General features: G+C 35.7%; 1 protein-coding gene across 2 annotated transcripts in view; it reads left to right on the forward strand.

The window, feature by feature from the left end:
- LAMP2 (lysosomal associated membrane protein 2) overlaps positions 1-24,429 on the forward strand; it is a 34,061-nt gene that overhangs the window by 7,432 nt on the left and 2,200 nt on the right. Inside the window, exons 2-9 of one of the 2 annotated variants that reach the window (XM_039859078.1) lie at positions 2,399-2,517; positions 3,649-3,862; positions 7,406-7,564; positions 8,525-8,709; positions 9,641-9,760; positions 13,452-13,515; positions 14,054-14,218; positions 16,481-18,878. In XM_039859078.1, coding sequence (XP_039715012.1) covers positions 2,399-2,517; positions 3,649-3,862; positions 7,406-7,564; positions 8,525-8,709; positions 9,641-9,760; positions 13,452-13,515; positions 14,054-14,218; positions 16,481-16,620 — 1,166 coding nt within the window. In that variant the 3' untranslated portion in view covers positions 16,621-18,878. Of the gene's footprint in view, positions 1-2,398; positions 2,518-3,648; positions 3,863-7,405; positions 7,565-8,524; positions 8,710-9,640; positions 9,761-13,451; positions 13,516-14,053; positions 14,219-16,480; positions 18,879-24,429 lie in introns of those variants that run through there. The other variant, XM_039859077.1, reaches the window with a different exon arrangement.

Here is a 24,429-nt window from a genome sequence, read left to right on the forward strand (position 1 = left end):
TAGCGTTGTTTTAGAATGAAATCCTTCTTGAGGTGAACATTTAGGTCAGTAGAAGAAAGAAAATCTCAAATATTAGGTTCAATAGAAGCCTCCGGGCAGAGGTTGAATGTAGCATGTCATTTGGATCCAGTGGAACAGGTTTAACCATATCAAAGGATGTGTTCTGGGCAAATGGTTTGAGAGACGTTGAAGGAATAGAGTGGGAAAGATTAAGGATCACTTTGAAAGCCAGGCAGAGGAATTTAAATTTAATGTTGGAATTTTGGAGCCAGTATAAGTTTTTGACCAAAAACGTGTCCTGAGAGGAAGAGGTATTTAAGGATCATTAATCTGGCAGCACTTCTAGAAGCAGCTAGGAGTACTCTGTAGTAATTTAGGGGTAGGATGGTGGATTGGGAGTAGAAATAAAAGGCAAAGATTGGACTTAAGAGAGAATTTGAAGGAAAAAAATTCGGTAAGACTTCATGAAGAGAATGAAGTTGAAGCTAATTCTCAAACTTTTGAGCCTGGGTGACTGTATGTGGTGCTGCCTTTCATTCAGAGCTAGAGAGGCCGAGAAGGAGACCAGTCTGGAGGAAATAGAAGAATGAATTTTAGTTTTGGAATCGTTGAGTTTGAGGCGATAGGTCTTCGAGTAAAAGGAGTCCCTTTGTAGTTGGAGATGTAGACCAGAAAGCGAAGTAAGCTTTGGAAGGAATAGCTCTCACAGAGAAAGAAGCTGTGAAGGGACTGGAACAGAATGTGCTGGAGCCCTCAGGGCATTTCTCAGATCTCATAAGTTGGCAAGTAGACTGTCTTGAATTTAATGTAGTAGTAAAGTTGAACCACAACCTGTACCTTCTGCTTCATAAAGCTTCACTTCTCCCACGTTGGCCCACATTGAAACTATTGTTATTTTATGCTGTTTTCTTTCCGTTACTCTAATATCTTTGGAAAGTACATGATTAATACATATCAGGCTTCTCTTGGTTATTTCAATAATTTTGAATGATTTGAATACAAGGAGAATATATTAAAACTAGGGACTTTAAACAAGGCCGAGAGAGACAGCATATAAATAGCAGGCCTCTAGTTGATTAGAAAAATTATAAGCTGGCGTTCTCAGCACCACTGCAGGGCAGCCTTGTATCAGTGATGACACCTTCCATATTGTACTTAGAAAAGAATGGCTCTAAAATCTACTTAGGCCTCACAAGGTCTTTTCGAGCCTTAGCCAATACATTTGGTCACTGTCAATAACCACAAGCTTTAGCATAATATTCAGGCTTGGCAAGGCAGCCCAGACTCCAGAGCCTGACGATAGGCTTTTGTGTACAGCCCGTAAGCTGTTGCTGAGGCACGCCTTCTTGGTATTACTCTCAGGACTTTATTCTGTATAGTTTGTAGCATGTCCCTACTTGTAGATGATGCTGGATTGTTCAGATGTCATTAAAGGATCTACAGCTGTCTTAACAGGAAGCAGCTTACCCCTTGGGTAATGTGTGACAGTGAAGAAAATCCTTAGATGGTTGCCCATCATTTTTGCTGCTGGCATGTTTGCTGGCATATAGTATTTTGAGTCCTTGGGCTCTTCAGTGTAATCGGTAATGTCTTCCATAGAAGATCTGAGTCAAGTTAGCTGAAAAGTCCCAAGGCTTTTTTGTGTCTCAGGTTTTTCTCCCCAAAGAGATAGCAGGTTGAAAACACAGGAAGTGACTTTGAGTCTATGTCAAAGGATCTATCAGCCTTTCTAATCAATTGTATTTTAAAATGAAACAAAGTGATGAACCAGTATTACATTTATAAAAATTAATCTTTTGTTTATGTATCTAACAACCTTTGCAGTTCTGCTCCCTTGGTCACATGGTATACATGCTTAGAAAGAGCTATACCACCTCTTCAAATCAGAAGAAAGTAGTTTGCCAAGACATCTCTGTGTTATAGGTCATGTAGTTTGTGATAGGACATCAGGTCTGTTCGTCATTTTTGCAGAGAAAGTTCCATGAGCTGGTTTGAGAGGAGCAGGAGTTTAACACCCCTTCCTAGCTTCCCTTTACCTCATTTACCTTAAAAGACAAAAGTCCTAACAGGCAAACCATAGTTGCCTAAAACAAAACTATCAAGGCACAGATGAATGTGGAAATTATTATTAGGAGGCAAAAGGGAAAAGTCACCAGTCTGTGTCATGACCGAAACATCCTAGGTCGAGTAACTATTCTTTTGGGAAGGGATAATGCTAACTTTATTAATAGGATTCCACTAAAAATACAGAGAAAAACAATCACCAAGATACGATATCTATTAAAAATACTTTGTTTCGTTTTTAGAGCTGGCTGAACTTTGGTAGTGGATAGAGCTTGTTTTTATTTTATATATACTTTTGTAGTACGATTTTAAAATCTTATTCTTTTTAATCTAGGAGCTGTCTCATCTTATTCATTAGAACTTAATTTGACAGATTCAGAAAAGAACATTTGCCTTTATGCAAAATGGCAGATGAAATTCAGAATACGCTATGAGACTACAAGCAAAAATTATGTAAGTATTTTTATTTTTCTTTGAGTTTTATAGCAGGAATTTAATTCTACTCTTTTTTATCCTTTACATATATTTATACAAATAAGATTTCATATATTAACCGACTTAACACTTAAATTCTGTGGGCTTTTTTAAACATGTATACTTGAAGGTATTCTGATTAGTGTTGTAAAGAATGTTTTAACTCATTGGTTCTTTGGAGTTTTTCTTGGAGTTGCTTAAGGGCAAATGATCTGAAGACTATATGGTGTTCAGGTCTAACTACGTACTGTAATGTTTTTAACATGTACTAACATCAAAGCTTGCCCCTTTTTAGATAGTTTGCTATTAAAATATTTTTGGCAATATCCTCTCAATCCCTTTGCCTATTTTCTTTTAGTTAAGATCCTGCCCGCTTACAACCTGACTTCTTTACAAATCAACCTAAGAACAATTCAGGCCAGTGTTCCTTTTCCTTTTAGACATAGTACATGAATTTGTCCAAAGGACTGGTGTGTAGCTGAAGAATATGAGACTGTTTTACATAGCAAACCAGGCAAAGGGCTCCCTAGCCATGGAGGATGTGTGATGTAGATTGAAGTGGCATACCTTTCAAAAATGCTTGGTGCTCATTATTGCCTGTTTGTTCCTTACCCCTAAACTTCCTTTTCTTTTCTTTCAACTTCATCTCTTTTATTATTAATTTATTTACATTATTACATTTATTGGGGTAACATTGGTTAATAACATTATATAATTTTCAGGTGTACAAGATTATCATATGATACCTGTATACTCTATTGTGTACCCACCACCCGAAGTCTAGTTTCTTTTACCATATATTTGACCACCTTTACCCACTTTGCCCTCCCTCCACCCTCTTTCCCCTCTGGTAACAACTATTCTGTTGTCTGTATCTATGAGCTTGTTTTTGTTTCATTAGTTTGTTATCTTTTGTTTTATATTCCCTATATGAGTGAAATCTTACAGTTTTTATCCTTTCCATCTCACTTATTTCACTCAGCATCATAGTCTCAAGATTCATCCATATTGTCACATATGGCAATATTTCATCTTTTTTATGGCTAAATAGTATTCCAGTCACATCTTCTTTATCTAATCATCTGCAAACCAACCTCCTTTTTCTTTTAGAAATTTGTAACCATTTCAGACCTTTCCAATGCAACATACAATGGAAGCATCTGTGGGGATGACCAGAATGGACCCAAAATTGCGGTGCAATTTGGATCTGTTTTTTCCTGGGTTGTGAATTTTACGAAGGAAGTGTCTACTTATTCAATTGACATCATCTCATTTTCCTACGACACTAGTGATAACACAACATTTCCCGATGCTAAAGAGAAAGGTAAACTTAAGAAATTGGATTTGTGTTAGGTTCTCTTGTTCTTTATTAATAATCAAAAATGTAAATAATTTAAAAATCATCCTTATGTGTGTCTGCCTTCCTAATTAGAATGGAAACTTCATGTCTATCATCTTCCATCCCATGTACAACACAGTGTTCAACACAGGGATGATATTTGCTGTCATTGCGTGAGTGTTTTACTTTGTTCCAGGTAGTACCCAAAGTGTATTACCAGCAGCATCTCACATAATCCTTACCAGTAAGCCTGGGAACTAGATATTATCCCAACTTTACAGGTAAAAGGAATGAGATTTGAGGAAATTAAATGACTTTCCCAAAGGTCACAGAAATTAGTAAGTGGGTGAGATGGCCTTTGAGCTACTGAGTTCATGTACTTAACTAGTATTTCATTCAATAGTAGGCACTCAGCAAATGTTGAATCACTGAGCAAATTCTTCACTAATAATTATTTTATTTTTAATAATTATTTTAAATGTATACAAGTTCAGTAACCTAAGACCAGCAGAAATGTTTCATTTCAAATCATTTTACTATTCAGATAGGATTTTGACTGAAAAGTAAAAGACAAAGGTAAAATGACTGAAGTCAACATTGCTGCTATTTTGAGAAATTTCAGGTCCAAATGAACTCAGGAAAGCATTGGCAGTTAGGTAACCCTTGTAACTACTACAACTGAAATGTGTATTAAAATATTTTGAAGGCATGAATAATGCAGATTTCTATTTCGTTAGGGATATAATTCTCTCCTTTCTGCCCCCTTCATTGATATTGAGTTAACATGGTGTTTGTAGTAGCTTAGCATTTCTCACCGATAGTATTTCATTCTGACCCCAGAGACAGGTAGATGGGCTTCGGTTGCCTAGACCTGGGGATAAAGGACTCATTTGGATATATAGATATCAAAAAGGTTATATTTTAAAGACCCAAAAGTAAATAAGCTCACATAAAACTTGGGAGATATCGCAGACTGAGACTTGGAAACCAAATCCTAGTTTTCTTTTTACTAATCTCTTAGTTTGAGAGGATAACTAAAGCAGGTTTTTATGGGATAGCTTAGTTATTTAGCTTTGTGCCCCACACTGTCTTTCAGAACTAGTATAAGATTTGCCTCTCACTTTCAAGGAGCTTAAAAACTAGTTAGAGAGACAGTGAAATTGTTTTCCCACATTATACGGAAAAATTAGAAAGCATTGAGATCTGTGTGAATTTGTTATTGTTGATGTTTGGCAGGTGGAGGGTTCATAAACATTTTTCTGACAATGTGAGAGAAGCTCTAGACCCTCTCTCTCAAACTATAGCGTGAACTTTGCATATGGTACATAGTCCCTGAACCCATCTGTGCATGCCGGTGGATAAGAGGCCAGATTTAAAGTGTTCTCACAGGGGTCCTGATTAGGGGCAGAGAAAAGAGAGGTAAGAGTGCATTGGAGTGAGAAAGGTGAGGAGAGCCTGAGCTGAAACTCAGCTAATGGTAGAATTAGAGGAAGCAGAGAATTTTGAACAGAGTATTTCCAGCAAGGGAAAGCATAGTATGTGCAGCAGTAATTGGAGAGCTGCCTGATTAAAATAGAGGCTGTGTGTGTAGCAGAAGGAAAATCAGGTTGGCTAGGCAGCAGCGGGTCTAAATTATAGGGGGCCTTGGAAACCGAGGAAAGGCATTTAGCTTTATGGGGTAGGCACTGGGGAACCATTTTAGGTTTTTAAGCAGGAGAATGATATAACAAAAGCAGAGACAGTAGTTTATAAAGAATGTTCTGCAGGATTAATTTGGAAGTGAGGAGACTGCAGGCAGAGAGGCCAGTTTAAGAGAGGCTGTTATAGTAATTACAGGATGATGTAATAAATGCCTAGACCAGTGGATAGCAAGAAAAGGAGGTGGGGTTTAATCCGACAGATTTGATGGAAAAACTGTGGACCGTAAAATGTTAACACCTATCGCTCCTCCCTTTTATTTTCAACAAGAAAGAGTACAATTTTTTATTACTAGATTCTGTGTAATATTTGAAACTATTTTGAAATTTAAAGGGCTTCCTTAAAAGGACTGCTGATGATGCTTTTAGAAATAATTTAGTGTTTTCTTTTTAGGTATCTGATAATCGAAGCGACTTTGAAACTGCAGTTTTCTTTTTTTTTAAAAAAAAATCATGATTAAAATACAGAAAAGTACAGAGAATAGCAGACCAATTGTATTAATTACCCAGAATTAGTAAATGCCATTTTTATCATATTTGCCTCATCTTTTCATTTAAAGAAATAAAACCATATAGATACACTTAAGGTTTCCTTTGTACCCCCTCCTCAGAGCCATTTTCCTTCCTGCTTCCTGAATGGCAACCACTCTCATGAATTTGGGAGGTAGCCTTCCTGTCTATGTATTTGTATTTGACTAATACATATGTTCATAAACAATACACAATTTAAAATGGTATAGTTTTATAGTGCAACTCCAATATATCTACAACCTGTTTTTTCACTCATTTGTTTTTAGGTCTATCTATATATAGTGAGTTCATGTACCTGTTCACTTAACAATGAGAAACAGTTGTGAAGAAAAATATTCTTTTCATTGGTTAAAAAAAATTTCCTTTGGCCGTTAGGGGGTGCCAAGGCAGTATTAATTGGCTTTCTTGCTACATGTTGGAGAGGCACAGGAGGCAGCCTATGTTAAGGGTCTTGAATACCTTCTTCCTTTGCTGCTTCTCCAAAAGAAACTAAGCCATTTGAGTGGATAAGTGTGATCACAGTCTTTTGAAGTTTTACTACAGGAACTATAATAAAAACTGTACAAAATGGCTATAACTTTTGCTTTCATATGCTGAAGATTTCATGAAATGGAAAAGTCTTTAAATTCTATCTAGGAAGAGGTTCCAAAAGCTCCTTTTAGTTACTATAACTTACTTTGGATAGTAGCACAAAAATAATTTACTATAGAATTTGTGATTAATCCATTTCTCTTCCTTTTTTCATCACTAAGTCCTGCCGATTCTACCTCAGATAGGTGTTTTCGATTTGGCCTCTTTGCTCTTTTCCTACTGCCCCTCACCATCTTAGTTTAAGCAACCCCCTCCTTGCTTTTCACCTTAACCAGGTCATCACAGTTGTAACTGTTTTTTCTCTTAAATGACTTTCCTTAAAAGTTTCCTCCCTTGCCTATCCTCTACAGTTTTTCTATCTTCCTTAAAATAAATTATGTGCATGTTATTTCCAGCTTTGAAAACTGAAGCTGGCCTTCCATTGCTAAGAAAATAAAGCCCAACGAATCCGTCCTTAGATCACATAAGATGCTTCAAAGTATGACCACCTGCAGCTTGTCTTCTCTTCCTAACCCCCATCATGTCTTTCCTCTTAAGCAGTATATTTCAGCCACAGTAAATCTGCCATTCCCTGAATATGCCATGTCCTTTGTCACTTTGGGGATGGAGTAGGGCAGGCAGACAGAAGAGAAGAAAGTCTAATATATATTTATATTATCACTTTTTTCCTACCTTCTTGAAAATAGCTGTCGTTAATCTTGTTTTACAGGAATTTTTACTGTTTACAACCCTGTGGCATTCGGAATTCCATTGAATGACATCTTTAGATGCAATAGTGTATCAACTTTAGAAAAGAATGATGTAGTTCAGCACTACTGGGATGTTCATGTACAAGCTTTTGTCCAAAATGGCACAACGAGCACAAAAGGTGACTACTTAGAGTATATATTTCTATACTTGAGTCTTAATTTAAGATTAGAGTATACCAGGTAGCTTTAGTTGAAGTCATTACCTGCAAGCATTTATGTATTAAGACTTACAATTTACACTGGACTGCAAAGTTTTATACATAATAACAATTCTTATTCTTGTGGAACTTGCAATTTTAGGTTTATGTCGTACATGTTGTCAAATAGTCTTTTAAAATGCTCTACCCACAGTGTTTTTAGCTGATAAAACCTAGTCTTTATTTGAACAAATCCTCAAATAATATTTGATCTACAGCTCTTTAGCTTTTGATGATCTGAGACAAAAGCATAGAAATTAGATTTCTGGGTTCTAATCTTGAATTTTATAAATTGGTTTTGTAACTTTTCTACGACTTTATAGAAATGTAGTAATTTCTCATTCATCAGTTCTGGGAAACTACCAACAATTACTAAAAAGAGATTGAAATGCCAGTGACATGCTGTAGGGGGTAACACAAATAAAAAGTTTATTTGCATTTAAATCCTTAAATGATTTTTAAACTTTTTTTCTGGTATACACTATCCTTCCTTAGAGTGGTTGTTAAGTGGGAGAGAAGAGGGCAGGCCTAGGTTGGGGCAAAATGTTTGCAAACTTAAATATCTGATTTTCACATCAAAGGCAGGTGAGGTTCTTTGGGAATAAAGGGACTTAAGGGTCTGAAAAGATAGACGTGTGGCCACGTGTGAGTGGATAAAGCATTTGGATGTATCTGGAATCTGTCTGCTGTCTCATAACTTAGAGATAGTCTGCATATGAAGCAGCAGTTTGAGAACTCTGCCTCATTTAATTTAAAATATACTATCAAGGTATGTCCTTCCCCTAATATGATCCTTTTGTACTTTTATTGTGAGAAATATTTTGCTCTTCCCTGACCTTATGAATTAAGAAAATGTCTGGTTTATTTTGTCCTTCGTTTTAGAGTTTCTGTGTGACAAAGATAAAACTTCAACCACAGCAGTGACCACTACTCACACCACTGTACCATCTACTACAATGCCTACTCCAAAGGAAAAACCAGAGGTTGGATCCTATTCGGTTAATAATGGCAATGGGACTTGTCTTCTGGCTACCATGGGGCTGCAGCTGAACATCACTCAAGAAAAGGTATAGTTGTCTATTTTTATGGATATTTTCTATTCTGATCTCCTTTCAAGTAGTGTATCCTACATTCAGCCCAAGAGTACTGCTACTAGAATGATGTTATTTTAAATGGAGATTTGATGTTGTCAAATATGTGGTGACGGAAGGAAATCTAACTTGGGTGGTGAACACACAATACAATGTACAGGTGATGTACTATAGAACTGTATACTTGAAACCTATATAATTTTAGTCACCCCAATACATTTAACAAAAAAATAAATAAATGGAAATTTGATGTTGACTTATTGAGTTTTGGTTAGTCTGGAGTTATTGTAACTGTGAAGAGTTAATGTTGCTGTCAAGGTGTTATCTTGGCCAGCAGGTAACCTAGCAGTTTAAAAGGACTCTGGTTTTCCTTTCCATTTGCCATCGGTAGATCAAAGTATAAGCGGTTGATTGTCATTTCAGTCGGTTTAATAAAACCCCTTCACTTTTATCTGAAACCAACTCTAGGTTGATCTATGGGAACAGTGCAGCTATCTCTTTCTCCAGCTCTTTGATGACTCAAATCATATAGATAGGCTCAAGGTACAGGATGGCACTTCTAGTTGCAGTGTTCCACTAAGGCTACAGAGGGCATGCCAGTGAACAAATCCCATTTCCACAGACCCATGACTTAAACAGCTAGACAGATGGCTCATATGCTCCATAAAATATATGTATTTTCATTTGGCTCATTACTGAAGAAGCTTCCCTCTTGTTTTTCTTTTTTTAAGTCATCTGACTCATAGCTTTAGGGCCTGTACCAACTTTGAAAGTAAGACACCATAAACTTAAGTATCTAGACAAAAGGATTTTTTTGTTCTCCACTGAGGTTGGTCTTATTAGAGTATAAGGTTTTGCTGTAGACATTTATGGTTAATCTGTACCTTTCCCCCATCTTCTCCTGAAGGTTGTTTCAGTTATTAACATCAAACCCAATACAACTGACTTCACTGGGAGCTGCCATCCTCAAACTGCTCTACTTAGGCTGAACAGTAGCAACATTAAGTATCTTGACTTCGTCTTTATGGTGAGTAATAGATTTTTCTAAAATCAGGTTCATTCTCAGAAATTGGGTTCATTCTCTATATGAAAGTCTAGGTGGTGTGTGTGTGTGTGTGTGTGTGTGTGTGTGTTGGGGATGGATATTTATCTCTATTTCCATTTCAACACTGTTTAATTATAGAATATAGTCCATAGCCTTGTAAAAACCCTCAGGGTCACCTCAGTGGTCTGTGGGCTGGACTCTTACATTAATGTTCGCCAAAAGTGACTATTCTGCTGTTATATAGACCCTAGAGTAGGAGCAAAAATTAACTCACATCAAAAAAACCTGTCTAACCTATCCATATATATAAAATATATGTATAAAAGATAAAAAGTAATTTCCATAATATTTTTCTCTTTTATTGGTTAGAAAACTCATGGTTGTCAACTATAATATTTTAGGCTCTTCGGAGGCTATACTATTGGTAATGGTATCCATAATAATAGTTAATATTTATTGAGTACTTATATGTGCAAGACTCTGTATAAGTACTTTATATGCATTAATTCATTAAATCAGGACAGCTTATAATGTCAGCATTCAGATTTTTGTTCTTCATGCTTGTATCAAAGGCTATACCTTAAACAGAAAGTTCTAGGTTAAGCATACATTCCCTACTCCTTGCTAGCATAAATTAATCATTAGGGACCTTTATTTTCACCCTCTCAGAAGCAGTTATTATCCCCACGATTTTTAGCAAATGGGAATGGAAAAGAGGAGATAGCTGTCAGTGGAAGGAACTGTTGGACCACCAACAGTTTTCAAACTGAGAGTTATTGTATAAGTGAATAAAAAACAGTTCTGCTTTTAAATCAGATTATTGTATCTAAGGGTGGGGAAATAGTCTCAACATCTGATATATAAATTAGGTCTGCTGTTATTTGTTTCATATCTGAACTTGGTTTTTTGAGTCTAAAGCCTTTTTTCTGTATGGATATGTGCTGAATAACTGAGGATTATATTAGACAAATATATTTTAGAAAAGTTTACAAAAATCTTCCCTTTTCTAACGTTCAAATCATTCCTCTGTTATAGTACATATATGACCAGTGAATTACTACTAAGAACGTCTAGTTAAGCTTGCCTTTTTCAATGCAGTAAGAGCAGACCTCCCCAGATACATTCTTTTTTAAAGTTATTGCTCGGTGATTATGTTATAGTCAATAAGAATGTGGAAAGTAATATTTTAGGTTCATTCCCTTTTGAGTGGTTCAGTTTCATCTTTCTAGCTATGGTAGGATCCTAAAAGGATCATGGTTTCTCCTTACTCTCATGAAGAAATATTTAATATTTGATAATTACAATATTTAATTTGCCCAGCAGACTATTTTAAAATGTAATCCAAAATAATGACATTTTAACAATTCTATGGGCATTTTGAAAACTCAGGAAACACCTACAGTGTCACCAGAGTTCAGTGAGGCCCATCTCACCTTCAACCCTGTCATGATAGATGCTTCTAAAAAGAATCTGTTGAATTCAAGTGTGTTATTTGCAGGATGCTGTCGTGGTATACAAAGAAGGCCTATATTCTTAAGGTACCCACAGTTTAGCAGTAGTTAGAAATATACAAATAATTACCATTTTTGTGGAAGGCCTTCCTTGAATGCCATGCTGAGGCTTTTGAACTTGATTCTGTGGGCAATAGAGCACTGCAGAAGGTACATACAAAGTGGAATAAGTGCTTTACGAGAGAATAATACATGGTGCTGTGAGAGTATAGAGGAGAGAGAGTTTAATTCTGGCTGGAGGCAAGTCAGGAAGGTTTGATGGAGGAGATAGCATTTGAGCTGGACTTTCAAGGATGGGTCAGATTTGTACAAAATGGGAATAAGTGCAAAAGTATGGGTTATCCCTGGATTAAGGAACACAATCAAGACCAGCCAGGAGAATGAGGCATGTAGTGTGTTAAGTGAAAGGTAAGTATGGAAAAGTAGTTGGGACAAATTGTGGAGAGCCTTGAATGCTGAGCTGAGACATAGCCTAAGCAGAGGAAAGATGTGATGAGATGGTCAAGTCCTCCTTTAAGCTTCTTCCTGCAAGTTCTCTGAGTCTCTCCCCTTGTTTTCATTCCTAGCTGCCTTTGACCTGATTCTAGCCTGCATTACCCCTTACCTGGATTGTTTAGCCTCCTAACTAGTCCCTCCTCTTCCTCTATTTCCTCAATGTTCTGCATCAGCTTAATATTCATGAAGCACAGCTCTTCCTCAGAAACCTTCAGTGGTTCTGTTTTGCCAGCAAGATAATATCTAAATTCCCTGGCAGAGTAGTTCTAGCTCCTACCCCATCATGCAATGTAATGTGCATATCCAGCTTTGTTTCCTTCATTCTTTCTTCACGAATCTTATTATTCTTCCCTCACCCTGTTCCCTGTGCACATCCAGTGAGGTAAGATAGCATGATAGTTACCAGCCCATAGACTCTGCAGCCACATTCTGGGTTCAAGTCCCAACTTACCAATTACTAACCCTATAGACTCTGGGAAAGTTACTTAACATCTCTGCACTTCGATTACTCCATCTCAAAATGGGGTGTTATAATTATTCAATGATGCTTCATGTGTAAAGTTTTAAGAACAGTGCTTGGCATTTAGTAAGTTCTCAAATGCTAGTGTACTTGTGATTATGCTTATTTTTTACCTTCATGCTGTTGCCTTCTCGAATACCCTTTTCTGATTGTTTCCTAATTGAATCTTACACAATTCAAATGGCCCATCCCTATGCTTTTGCTCTTCCCCTAGTTGGAAGTAATTTCTCTCCTTTTAATTTTCATAACTTATCACTTTTTTGTAATATGTTTATGTACAGTAGTCCCCCCCTTATCCATGGGGAATATGTTCCAAGACCCCCAGCGGATGCCTGAAACCGCAGACAGTACCAAATCCTGTATGTACTATGTTTTTTTCTATATGTACATACCTATGATAAAATTTAATTTGTAAATTAGGCACAGTAAGATATTAACAACAATAATAAAATAGAACAATTATAACATTATACTGTAATAAAAGTTATGTGAATGTGGTCTCTCAAAATACCCTGGAATTTTTCGTTTAATAATTTTGGACTACAGTTGACTGTGGATAACTGAAACCACGGAAAGCAACATCACAGATAAGGGGGTGCTATTGTATTTATCTTATCTTTCATGGCAGATTACAGACATGGTGGGGTCAGGATCCAAGTCTGGTTCATTTTGCTAGCTTCCTGAAACACTTTGATAGGTTACCTTGTATAAACTAAGCACTGAACTAATTGAAGTGACTGGGTGAGCAGATGAGTGCTTCAGAAAGACAGTATCAGTCAAGGAAAGATTGAACTGTAGAGGCTGAAAGGCAAGGAGCCCAGTTAAGAGGTTATTGTGATCCAGGCTTGAGGTGGTGAGGGCTCAGCAAGTGACCGGAATAAAATGGAGGGAATGAATTGTTGAGTGTCTGAGAACCATATGACCACTCCTCTGGTCCAAAAATTAGAAACCAAATGCAGAGGCAAAGGGTTTCTCTCACATTTTGAGTTCTCTTTACATAGTTGCAGTTTATTCTACTAGCCCAGTTCTAATCCATAGTTTTATCTTTTGAGTAATAGTATTAGATTGCATTTCTTCTGTAGATATAGTCACTGTACCTGTAGGCAATTGTGATGTGTTGATTAACTGGAAGATCTTTTTCAAACAGAAAAATGAAAACCGATTCTATCTGAAGGAAGTGAATGTCAGCATGTCTTTGAATAATGGCTCTGGTAAGCAAAATATTGGCCTCGGGGAAAAGAGTGAGGGTTACACTGAAGGAATAGAAACCATAATTTTCTTATTACAAAATAGTGCCTTATTTAGTGGGACAGATTTCATGTGAAAATTGTCCCTTGACCACAACTTAAAATCAGTAGCTTAGAACAGTAGTATTCTATCTTTTGCAGTACCCCATATTTTCCAAAGTATGGTGTGACCAATCTGCAGACTATAGAAACATCTATCGACATATAGGGAATGGTGTCAGATGATTACTATAATTAGTGGGTAATCACATTGTAAGGTATGAAAATGTCGAATCACTGTCATATACCTGAAACTAATGTAACTAATATAATATTGTATATCAACTACACTTTGAAAAAAAATTTAAAAACTAAAGATAAGGAACCTAGTGATCAGAAGAATTGCTTTTTGTGGATAGACCCTGTACTCCAAGCTCCCATACTTCACTGAAAAATCCTAAGAACTGTCTTACTTTTAATGTTGATAGGATAAGAAGTTACTAATATATTTTTTTCTTTAAAGTTTTCAGCATTGCAAATAACAATCTTAGCTACTGGGATGCCTCCCTGGGAAGTTCGTATATGTGCAACAAAGAGCAGACAGTTTCAGTGTCCGAAGCATTTCAGATAAATACCTTTGATCTAAGGGTTCAGCCTTTCAATGTGATAGAAGGAAAGTATTCTACAGGTAAGAATCAAGCAAGTTTTATTAATAATTTATGTTCTTATGTTTACTTTTCCTTTGAGTCTTGGGAATTTAAGCATTGAAATAGAGAAAATATGAATTAACTCTCGACTCTTGTAGAGTTCTCATAGCCTTAAGCAAGTTGTGTCACTCTTTATTTGTCCCATCATTTTACTTGAACTAGATTTTTTTTGTGATCTGAAAATCATTTGTGACAAAGTTCTTAAAGCTAAAAACTGATAGAAGCTTTAAATGAGTTTTACTTAATGTAGGGATGCTTCCCCTAGGTTTTAGTTTGTGAGAAGGATGGCACTTGGGAGCAGCAGCTTTAAGCATCTTACATCTGCCTTCTTGGGGCCATCTTGTCACTGGAAACATTTTCATACTTGAATAAAAGCAGTTTGGTCTTACTTTGTTGAGACAAAAGATTACGGTAGCAAAACCTCAAATATTGTGAACTGTGGTTTGGTCTGCCAGAATGATCTGGAGAGTTTTAAAAACATGGTAGTGTTTATCAGATTTTCAATGAAACCTTTGTGAAGAGCTCATTACAGTGTTTATATGAATATGAAAGATGCATTTGGCATTGCAAGATTAAAATTTTCATGAAGGAAAAAGTTACATAGAATTCCTTAATAGACTTGTCCTTTTAAACCAGTTACCTAAAATTGGGGGTTGTGGATCGCAGCTCTGTTGAACACAGCTATTCCAGTCATTCATAATGTTTTTAACAATTAATTCCATGGTTTACAAGGAAATTTGGAAACTGTATTTAAATGTGAACATGCTATGAGCCATTGGACAACTTTTACAGTAGTGCTGAATACCCAGCCCGACTTGGTTAGGCCAAAATAAATTGGGCTCTTCACTACCGTTCTTGTGACTAGGGAGGTTAATGTGTAATTAAAAATTTTTTTGTCAACAATTCATTTTCCCTTTTGTCTGTTTTCTTTTTACTTCAATTATTTTTATCCTTTAATGGTTTTATTTTTGAGCCTTTATCTAGCTCCCCTACATTATAACCCTAATTTAAGATTCAAATTTGTATTTAGAATTTAAAATCATTTGCAGTGTAATTTTAGCTCAAGCCTGTTTATCTAGTCAGCTGTAATAGAGATGAGCTTTGTTCTTTATCTGATTTGAAACTTTGATTTTTATGTTCATAGCATTAAAAATGTCACCCAGGGGAGTATACAATATTTAATAATGAATGCAAAATCTTTTTGTGGAACTAGGTTCTTGACCTTTAAATACAACACACTGGTAATACTTGACTATATAGGAAGAGGAAATAGACTTGCAGTAAAGTAAAAGAATGTTGATTGGATTTTCCTGGATCAGACTACTCCCTAGAAATAGAAAAAAATAGCCCTTTTGGCTGCTAGTACTGACCAGATTGATAAATGTAATAAACACACTTAAATTAGTAAGAGATCCCAGTGTCTTGACTTTTGTAGCTACTAAAATCATGTCAGGGATCTGTATGCTTTTTCTGTAAAAGCCCAGACAGTGTTTTATGTTTGGAGGCCATGTGGTATCTGTCACAACTATCCAAATTTGCTACTGTAGCCTGAAAACAGCCACAGACAACAAATGAGTGTGGCTGTGTTCCAATAAAACTTTATTTGTGGATTCCGAAATTTGAATTTCTTATAATTCTCATGTCTCACAAAAGAATCTTTTGGAGTTTTTTTTCCCAATCATTTAAAAATGTTTAAAAGCCATTTTTAGCTCTTGGGCCAGATTTGGCCCACAGGCTATAGTTTACTGATCTCTGTTCTAAAGGATTACAGAGCCAGCCTGGCGATTCTAATCCTAATGATTAAACCTTCCTGATCTGATCCCAGTCTCCCAAAAGATATTCACTCTACCACATAGAGCCTAATCTGGCTATGTTAAATGGGTTATATTAGCTCTCTTCATTTTGGATAAAGTAATACTCCTCTTTTGGAAAGAACTTGGAATAGAAATGAAACACATTTACACATGTATGTGTTTACTCACAGATATGAGTATATTTGTATTCATATATATGAATACCTATATGTACACACTTACATGAATGAAAGGGCAAATAAGTTTTAGGATTTTAATTCTAGAACAATCCATAATTTTCTTTAGCTTTATCATTAAAATGTATCTGTCTTAATTACTTAAAGTTGAACTTGTAAAAGCATTTCTGACTTTTGAATCAACATCTTTTACTTTTGGACATTCTTTTTTGATTATACTCATTATTTGTTACACACTTTTTCTCACCAACAGCTCAGGAGTGTTCGCTGGATGATGACACCATTCTAATACCAATTATAGTTGGTGCTGGTCTTTCAGGCTTGATTATCGTTATAGTGATTGCTTACCTAATTGGCAGAAGAAAAAGTTATGCGGGATATCAGACTCTGTAACACTAATCCATATGTGATCTCTGTTACAAAATATTAAAGCAAGTACAAGTTCCAACATGCAGTACTGTTCAATTTAAGGTATATTTAGTTGTAGTTCTGATCTTAGAATTGGGGATTTCACAGTTAAATACAAACACCCCAAAACTATAAACTACAAATTAATTACATGATTGTGGTTTCCCCAACCAAGGGATGTAAAACAGTTATTTCTGCAGCAAAAGTCATGTGCAAAATCACCTGGATTATAGGTTCTATTTTGTCTTGAGTTAATATTTCTGTGTTTTCACTTTAGATATTCTGACTAGAAATAGTTTAAGAAAAACAGTTTTTAAAAAGATTTTTTTTTTTCCTGCATGTAGTCGAATTGAGACAACACATTCTACAGTGGATTTGTACTTGTTCCTTTTGTATTTTTTTCTGTGATTTTGTTTGTAGGTTAACTTAGCTGCTTTGACATTGTTGCATATTTGACCTATGAGAGATATGCCAGTATCCTAATGTTGTTTGAATATATTTGTGTTTAATGTGGCTATAATGACAAAAGATACAAAAGCTTTTAACATTTTAGAATAAGTGTTAAACTTATTGTTTAATCATTTTTTTTAAGAACTAGATATTTCAGTCTTTTAAATTGCAAGATATAAAACTATTCCAGCTGGGCATTTCAATCCATTTTCTATGTGCTTTAGAGATAATGGCTAGGCAGGCCAGTTTTGGGCATTAGTTCTTTGTACCCATAAATTGGCTTATGTATGCAGTGCTAAAGTTAATGTAGACTTCTCTCTAGCCTTCCAGTATCCTTGGTGGCAGTAGTACGTTTTATTCCTTTCCTGTCTTTTCTTTTCCTTAAAGAAATGACAGTATGTTCTAGAACCTAGATAAAGAAGTGCACTTACACTTAAAAAGTAACCTGCACCTAACCCATAAGTCTTGGTCTTCTCTTAGTCCATTAAAAAGTTGGTTTTTTGTTTGTTTGTTTGTTTCCAGCTTACATTGATTGCTACAACATTTACTAATTTAGCTTTCCCATTTAAATGGTTTTGTGCTAATCAAAACCTAGATTATTATCATTCATTGTGGTAGAATCATGATTAATTCATGTATTTTGTGTTCAGTTTTGTCCTCAGGGGAGATGCACCAATTGTCCATTTACTGTATACCACCTAATGTTTATATAAGAAAGCAAAAAGTTTCAATTTGATAGTTAACACATGGAGTATTTCTTGCTCTTTCTATGGGATTTTTTAATTGGAATGGCTGAACAAATATTTTTAAATTGTTAATATGCAGCCATTGACGGTTCCTGAGTTTTTGGGTGTGGGAGATTATGTGTCCCCCCGCCCCCCGCATACACTAGAAAATGAGATATCTGGGTTCCAAAATATTATTGACTTTGAATTAATTTGGTAGTCTAGCTACACACACAGACAGACACACAGTTGCACACACAAGCAATTGCATGTTAACGTGTATGTCTATAACTATCTTTTGAGTTATATTGGAATGCTAAAATGTTTTCTCACATTTAAATTTGCTCTCTGTTTAGAGTAGCCTGAAAAATCTTACTGGCTCAGAATCAGATTCCTCACCAGCTGTACATTGAGCTGTATTGTCAGCTTAAGGCACTTTTTAAAAACTAAATATAAATCTGATTTTTTTTAAATTATTTTTTATTTAAATAGTGTCTTAGTGTAAGATTGTTAACCTTAGAAGACTAGATAACTCTTATAAGAATGTAGGCCTCAGTTATTTCTCATGAGTCAAAACAAAGCAGCTTTTTCAAATAATAAAAATTGGAAGCACAAGTGGGTGGCGCTGGCTTAATGCTGTTAATGTTTTTAAAAGTTTCTATGTTTAGATTATATACCTGATTCATATTAAAATACCTCTAATTAGCACTGTTTTCTAGAAAATCTGACTTCATTGAATATTTTTGTATTTTACATGGGCCAGTTTATATACGGTTATTTATGTTATTATTTCCTATAGCCACATGTTCTTTGTACCTTTTGTAGTTTAATTTGCTCTACTGGGTTTACACCTTGATGGTCTAACGCTCTGTATGGTTCTGGATAATACTCATGTTTTAGCATTCGTATAAAGAGACTGGTCCGTGTAAATACTTCTCATGTCTTTTTTCTCAAATGTTTAAACCACTAGTTGATGTATAGTATTTCTCTTTAGATATTTGCTTGTCCATTTGCTCAACGTATTGCTTCTAAAACAAACAATAAAAATTATTTTATTTCTTAATAAAATTTGCTCACATTTTTTCCCATTGGTTAAAGTCAAGATTTTGTATACCACATAATGGCAATTTCTTTCCAAAGGAAAAATTCTACAAATGCTTAGAAGTAGAACTAAGTTATTTCCAAATGTTCTGTTATACTATTACTATTGGAAGAGAGGTCCCATACATAGGTTTCTACTGATGCTGGGCTGGCTACAGAATAAGAATCACCTGGGAAGCTTGTTGTACAAGTTCAGATTCCAGGTGCCATTCCTAGGAGACATAATTTAGCAGATCTGAGCTAGAGAGAGAGAGAGAGAGAGTCCCCAGATAAATCTGGTAGCCAGTTGGTGAACCAATGATCAAGAATATTCATTTCTTAGTAAAAGGGTCATTATGCAGTTCTCTCAACTCCTAAGTTGAGGCTGATATTTAATATCTGTACATAGCAGCTCTACACTTCAGTCATACAATCTGAGCTATTGATCTGAACCAAAATAGGATTATATGCAATCTCTCTCAGATACCCTAAAATCTTGAACCTTAGTATATCACACACAAAAATTTTTTAGCAACCTAGCTAGTAACTTTCCTCTGGATTACCCAGTTAAGCCATGTGACTGCCAGTTAATCATCACAGCTCCTACTTCTGCTACTAGTTACCATGTGACTTTGTCCAAGCCGCTTAACTTCTGGGGTCTCAGTTTCTTCATTGGGGGGGGCTGAGGCCTTTAAAATCCTGTTGCTCTATTTCTTTGAGTGGTAGTTTCCATTTCAGTGAAGATTTGAGTATTTTTAGTAGGAATCTGATAAGAGCCTTGTTATGTATTAAGAGCATAAATTTACATACAGTATAAAACATACCATCTGAAATTTCTTATATTCTTTAGGAGGGATTCTTATAAGATTTGGATATTTTTAAGATTATAGTATTTCATCTCTTTAGGTAATGTTAAATTGGCTTAGGCTCATCTCTCTCCCATCTACCTCCTTATTTTTTATCCTGGTAGCTAACTTTCTGTATCAATAATTGCTATATCTTGTTTTTGAAAATAGTATAGACATGTTTGGGTGATACTGAGTAGCCTCAAGTATCTTTTAAGATTATGTGTTATACTTAATTTGATGATAGATCTAAAAGGTGTATAATAAATAAGATGTCACATAAGAATGTGATTCTTAACACTGATTTTTCCAAAGAGATATTTGACTCAATTGGTTTTTAAGAGGAGTTTTTGTTTTATATCTTGTTATAAACGTGTGTCTCAGATTTCTAAGTCACACTGAAATTTTTATTTCAAAGATTTCTAAACAGAAAATTGAAGATAACAGTATTTTTAATCTACATGAAACTTTTCGTTGAAATTTCAATGGCCATGAATTTTTTATCTTTAAAATCTTCACTGCTTCTGCAACTATTAAACTTCCACAAATACACTCTTTTTTTCCTCAGAAGTACTTTCAATACAGTCTCAAGTGTACGTTAGGCAAATAGATCAAATCAAAATGACTTAGAGAATGAGATTTTCTTTTCTTTAGCTTGTGATCTTATTAAAATTACCATTTTACCAAAATTGCTTTCCATTACCTAAAGAATTCTTAAAGGTTGAATTTATAAAATCAATAATTACTATAAATTAATATTTCACATGCTAATTAAGAGCATTTTAAGTAAGTGACAGCATCTAGAAAGATCTTTGTATTAGTGGAATTGCCTTTTTAATCTACTCTGGGAATATTTGTCTTACATGAAAGCTTTATTGGCAGTATTTATGAAAATTGTTTCAGTACTAGGTTAAATACCCAATTTGGGAAAGAGAACTATGAATCCATTGCCAGAATAAGAAATTAATCTACTAATGATTTTTTAAAAAAACAAACTTATATTAAATCCAATGCATGATATTTTATGGTACATGTCATCTAATAGTTTATGTGCTGGGTGGTAATTTGGGAAATTGAGGGGGAGGAGCTAACTGGGTACTCTTAACACCATATATTCAGAAGTCACACCTGGCAACCTCAGCTATCTGGATTTTTATCAGAACCAAGAAGCAGGTAAAAACGATCATTGAACTGGCAGCCAAAGTTGATGTCATAAAGTCAATGAACTTGTTCCCAGTTATTGCCCCAGAAGCTAGTCTGGCACACTTCTTAAATGCAAGCACAATCAGAATTGCCTTATGTCTCGTTCGTTCTTATTTTCGATAGAATTCTAATAAGCTTTATCTGATTTACCCATCCCTGATAGATTACAAGCTAGAAGAATCAGGGCATTAAGAGGCACAGAGATGGAAAATAGTGAGAAGTGATGATTCAACATTCTAGCCTTCTTCCCACTCTGCAAATGGATCTACATCTGCACCTTTCATTCCTTCCTCCTCTCCAGTCTCAGTAGGTTTTCTTTTCCTGGTCAGTGCTTCTGGAATCCCATTTATCCTACCTCCTAGGAGGCCATGTACCATTCAATATCTTCAACCTGTCAAATGCTAAGGGCTTGTTCCCTCATCCACCTGAAGATAATCCTTTCTTGATCCTCTGTCCCACTTCTAACTACCTTCCTATTGTCCTCTCTTCTAAACTTCTCGAAAAGGAGAGGAGTATTGTATGTTCCCCATCCCAAGCTCTTTATCTTCTACTGATCACTTCCATTAACTACTAAACCTGCAGTTTAAGTTTGACTTATAGCCGCCACCCTTCATATTGCTAGATCCAATTGGCATTTCTTGGACTTCTCTAATATTTTCACTTCTCCCCATTCTACTTGAGCCTGTCCTTTGGCTTCTGTGGCACCATTTTCTACCTGTCATGCCTACTTCTTTTTCCTGCTCCTTTATCCCTCAAATATTGGTGTTCCCAAGGATTTTGTCTCTGGTCCTTTTTTTTTTATTACTCTCCCTCACTGAGAAATACCTTTGTCCATTGTTCGAACTACTACTTAGGTTCATCAACCACTTGATTGGGATGCAGGTATCTTAACCTCAGCAGATCTAAAACTGAATGTCCCCCTCTTCCACATATCCTTCTCTACCCTCCCCCACTCCACACGCAAATTAACCCCCCCCACACACAAAAATAACTACAAAACTGAAATACATATATTCTTCTATATTCCCTATCATGATGAATAGCATCAGCATCTACATAATCACTCAAGCGTGGAATTGGAAAACACTGAATTATCTCCTGCCACACCCTGACATGCATTTGGTCAATTCTGCCTTCTAATTAGATCTCTAGTCTGTCCCTTATGCATCTGCACTTCGTGAATCCAGTTTAGGATCATATTTTGGATATCTGGACTCTAGCAATAGAGACACCTCCTACCTAAGTATCACCAGTCTTCTATCTGCCATAACTTCTGAAACAAATATCCTGCTTAAAATCCTGCTGCACTTTTGGCCATCAGTATAAGGCCAAATTACCTAGAGCATACAATGCCTTTGTGAGCTGGTTCTAATACCTTTATCTGCTGCTTTTCTAGCCAGGAGTACCTCCTGATCCATTGTTCTAGCTATGCCAACCTACTTGCATTTCCCCTGAAGTGTCGTATTTTCTTACCCTCCTTATTTTTGTCTGTGCTGTTCCCTATACCTGGAATGCTCTTTCCCCATCACCTGCATGATTAATTCCTACTCATCCTTAACAACTCAGCTCCAGTGTCGGTTTTTTCAAAATATGTTTTGTGTAACAAGGTTGAGTTGAGTATGCCTCTGAAATACTTCTATGACACTGTGTGTTGTCTGCCCCTATTATAGCCTATTTCGAAATGATAACCACCAATTTTCTCGCCTGACTCTCACACTAGACTGAACATCTTGAGGCAAACAATTGTGCTGTCAGGGCTAGTTTATATCTTTTCCCACTACTAAATGACCCGATTGCTATACATTAAGTTCTTAGGTCTGCATTTTATAGTCGTTCATTTGGTTCATTTCATTAATACTTCACAATCTGCAGTGTTCCTGGAACTATGCTTCAACATCATAAAAGTTCGCCTCTGAAAGCTTACCACCTGATCATCAAGGAAAGGCTAATTATATTCATCCATTATCTTCTGTTTAAGAAACCTGGGAAGTATGTGATCATTTTATATATCCTTCATCCAGAATGACTGTATTTTAGGGAGTACTTAAAAGTGTGTGATTTGGTTATTTGGAAAATTACTTTTGTGGAACATCTCATTTGCTGGTAATGACTGCCAATGGCTTGTTACCTTGGTGTACAAAACAAATGTGTGTTGGGAAGTACTGTCATTTTAACTTAAACTTTACAGACTTGAAATTTTGTCACTGTTTCTGTACTCAATTGCCCTTTCTCCACATCTAGCTCAAGATTGCAGGCTGCTGACAACTTCCTTGTACCCATAGCGGTGGGAACAGCCTTGGCAGGAGTACTTATTCTAGTGATGCTGGCTTACTTTATTGGTCTCAAGTGCCATCACGCTGGATATGAGCGATTTTAGAACCTGCAATCTGATTGATTATATAAAAATACAAGCAAATCACAAGATTTTCTTGCCTCTTAGTTTTGAAACACTTTGCTCCTTAAGATTGAGATGTTGAAATTAATTCTTAAATCAGCCCCAACATTTCGAGTTAAATCTTTATTAGTAAAAACTCTTCTCTTTGATCAGCTTAAAATAAAAAAAAAAATGTTATATTTACTGGTCCTGAAGACAAATTTGTTAAAAAGAACATCAGTGTACAATGTTCTTACATCTATCTTAAGAAGCCTGGGCCAAATTTTGATCCTAACCCAAGATACCTTAAAATTATTAACATAGTCATTATATGAATAAAATATGTGGCTGTCTCTTAATGGAATTAAATATTATTTCACTACCACTGTTCTGTTTCAATGTATAAGAACTATCCTGATTTAAACTCATCACAATGCCTTTGCATATAGTTCACTAAATAAATATTGATGTGGCATAAATGCCTATCAGATAGGCTCAAACTTGGTTTTCAGTCGAATGTCCTCAGGACTATCAGCACTTTTTAGGTTATGTGATTTTTTGCTGATTTCTTTGAGTTCAAGTAAAGGATGAAGTCATATCTTGGGCTTGTGATTTTTTCCCCCTAAGTAAATAACAGATCCAAAAGACCGCCACACGACTTAAACTAGCTTCAGAATAAGTTTCTTAAAAATCGTTCCTTTTTCAGCAATAGAGATTGAAAAGATTCAAGCATATTTAACCACTTGCCTTTTTTTCCTGTATTATTCTCTTCTTTGGATACCCAATTAGCATTGAAGGATGGAAATATTCTATGAACTAATTAGGACAGATTGTGTTGTTTCTCTACTTCATCTTGTTGATCTCTAGAGCATTAAAATTTATTTAGTGTTGTCATTAGATTGGTACTTATGAAATGTAAGCTAACAGCAATCTCAGAAGGGATGGAGTGAAGCACAGCAACTAGGCTCTTGCTTCTTTAAGATGGCCCCTGTGGAGCAGAGCATAGATGGAGGGGTAGGGAGAAGCTGTTGGCATTAAAATGAGCTAGATAATCAGTCCCTATTGAAGCATACTCCTTGTTATAAATGCAGCACAGATATCGAATGTATAGACAAAT

This window comes from Pteropus medius, unplaced genomic scaffold (genome assembly GCF_902729225.1).
Source record: "Pteropus medius unplaced genomic scaffold, Ma_sr-lr_union100, whole genome shotgun sequence".
Classification (NCBI taxonomy): Eukaryota; Metazoa; Chordata; class Mammalia; order Chiroptera; family Pteropodidae; genus Pteropus; species Pteropus medius.